Source organism: Salpingoeca rosetta, assembly GCF_000188695.1.
Source record: "Salpingoeca rosetta unplaced genomic scaffold supercont1.15, whole genome shotgun sequence".
Lineage (NCBI taxonomy): Eukaryota > Choanoflagellata > Craspedida > Salpingoecidae > Salpingoeca > Salpingoeca rosetta.
This window is the reverse complement of record NW_004754919.1, coordinates 998,058-999,605: the sequence shown is the minus strand read 5'-3', so window position 1 is coordinate 999,605 and position 1,548 is coordinate 998,058. Positions and strand designations below refer to the sequence as shown.

At 54.6% G+C, this 1,548-nt stretch overlaps 1 protein-coding gene across 1 annotated transcript in view; it reads right to left on the bottom strand.

Moving 5' to 3' along the window:
* Positions 1-1,548, bottom strand: part of PTSG_06019 (uncharacterized protein) — a gene marked incomplete at its 5' end in the record, with an annotated part of 5,905 nt that overhangs the window by 524 nt on the left and 3,833 nt on the right. Inside the window, 4 exons of the mRNA XM_004992854.1 lie at positions 154-275; positions 519-657; positions 938-1,014; positions 1,322-1,362. Coding sequence (XP_004992911.1) covers positions 156-275; positions 519-657; positions 938-1,014; positions 1,322-1,362 — 377 coding nt within the window. The 3' untranslated portion in view covers positions 154-155. The remainder of the gene's footprint in view (positions 1-153; positions 276-518; positions 658-937; positions 1,015-1,321; positions 1,363-1,548) is intronic.

Below are 1,548 nucleotides of genomic sequence, written 5' to 3'. Positions count from 1 at the left end.
ACGCGCACAAGCAACGCTCGATGTTAAATACAACCTGTGCTGCGTCTATCACGCTGAAGTAAACACACAAACACACGCATACACACGCATACACACGCGCGCACACATACACACAAATCGAAACACACGCAAACAACAGCAAAATACGCGCACCTTCAGTGCTGGACGGGAACCGGGTGCGCCTCTGTGTTGAAGACCCAGTCGTCGAGTGATATCACGTCGTCCTCGCAGAAGATGAGATAGAGATACTTGAGCGTCTCAGCCAGGAAGAAGCTCTGCAGTGGTGGTGGTAATGTGATGTGTGTGTATATGTGGGGGAGGGGGGAGAATGTCGTGAGTTGAGGGAGGCGTCGCATATGAAAGCAGTCACCAACGCCCCTTCTGACCAACACACACACACACACACACACACACACACACACACACACACACACACACACACACACACACACACACACACACACACACACACACACACACACACACACACACACACATCCGTGAAGCACCCCTCGCACCTGCTGCACGTCGTCCTGTGACGGGGGCATGCGCCCGACGTCACGAAGACCGCAGTAGCCGACGCCGCAGCGGCAGTTCTTCTCCAGCGCCTCAACCGCCTCCCACGCCCACTCCCGGTACTTGGGGTCGTGCGTCAGCCTGATTAACGCAGCAGCGGGCAGGATGACGGGGTAGGCGTGTGCACGTGACGTGTTGTTGTGTTACAACATGTGAATGTGAATGTGTGAATGTGAATGTGAATGTGAATGTGAATGTGAATGTGTGTGTGTGTGTGTGTGTGTGTGTGTTCGTGAATGTAAACGTGAATGTGTGTGTGTGTGTGTGTGGCGAATGGCGGTTGAACCCTTACACGCCCAATCAACACATGCGCAGCAGCATCACCATCATCATCATCATCATCATCATGTCATCAGCGTACCGCCACATGACAAAGTATGCCTCGACCGTCTCTGGGCGGAGGATGTAGTAACGATCCCGCGCGTTGCTGTTCCATGCCTGCAGGCAGAAAACAGTACGGGGAGCATTGGTAAACAGTCATGATGAGGAGGAATGAATGAGGACAAGATGGGTTGAAGCACGTGGGCGCATGTGCAAGGTGTCACGCACACACCCCCCACACGCACACACGCACACGCACACACGCACACGCACACACACACACCCCCCCCCCCCCCCCCCCCTCACACAGTGATACCCACACCCCGCCCTACGTCCACACACTTAACCACATGCACACCCACGCACACAAAAACACATGAACACGCACGGGCCCCCCCATATTTCAAAAATTTGGGGCGCCTACCAGGCAGATGACGCCTTGCCGTGCCTCGGATGCGAAATCTGCTGGTCTTGGTACGCAACCGGGGAAACAGTTTTGTCCGCGACGGGACTCTCGCGGAAATGTGGCGACGTCAACGACGAAAGGCTGCTGATTCTTTCTCTTCGTGCTTCCCAGGCGGGGATGAACTAGCTGTTTCTATCCAATTATTCGTGCGCGCCTCATAGATATCGCATGCGATGGTAATAATG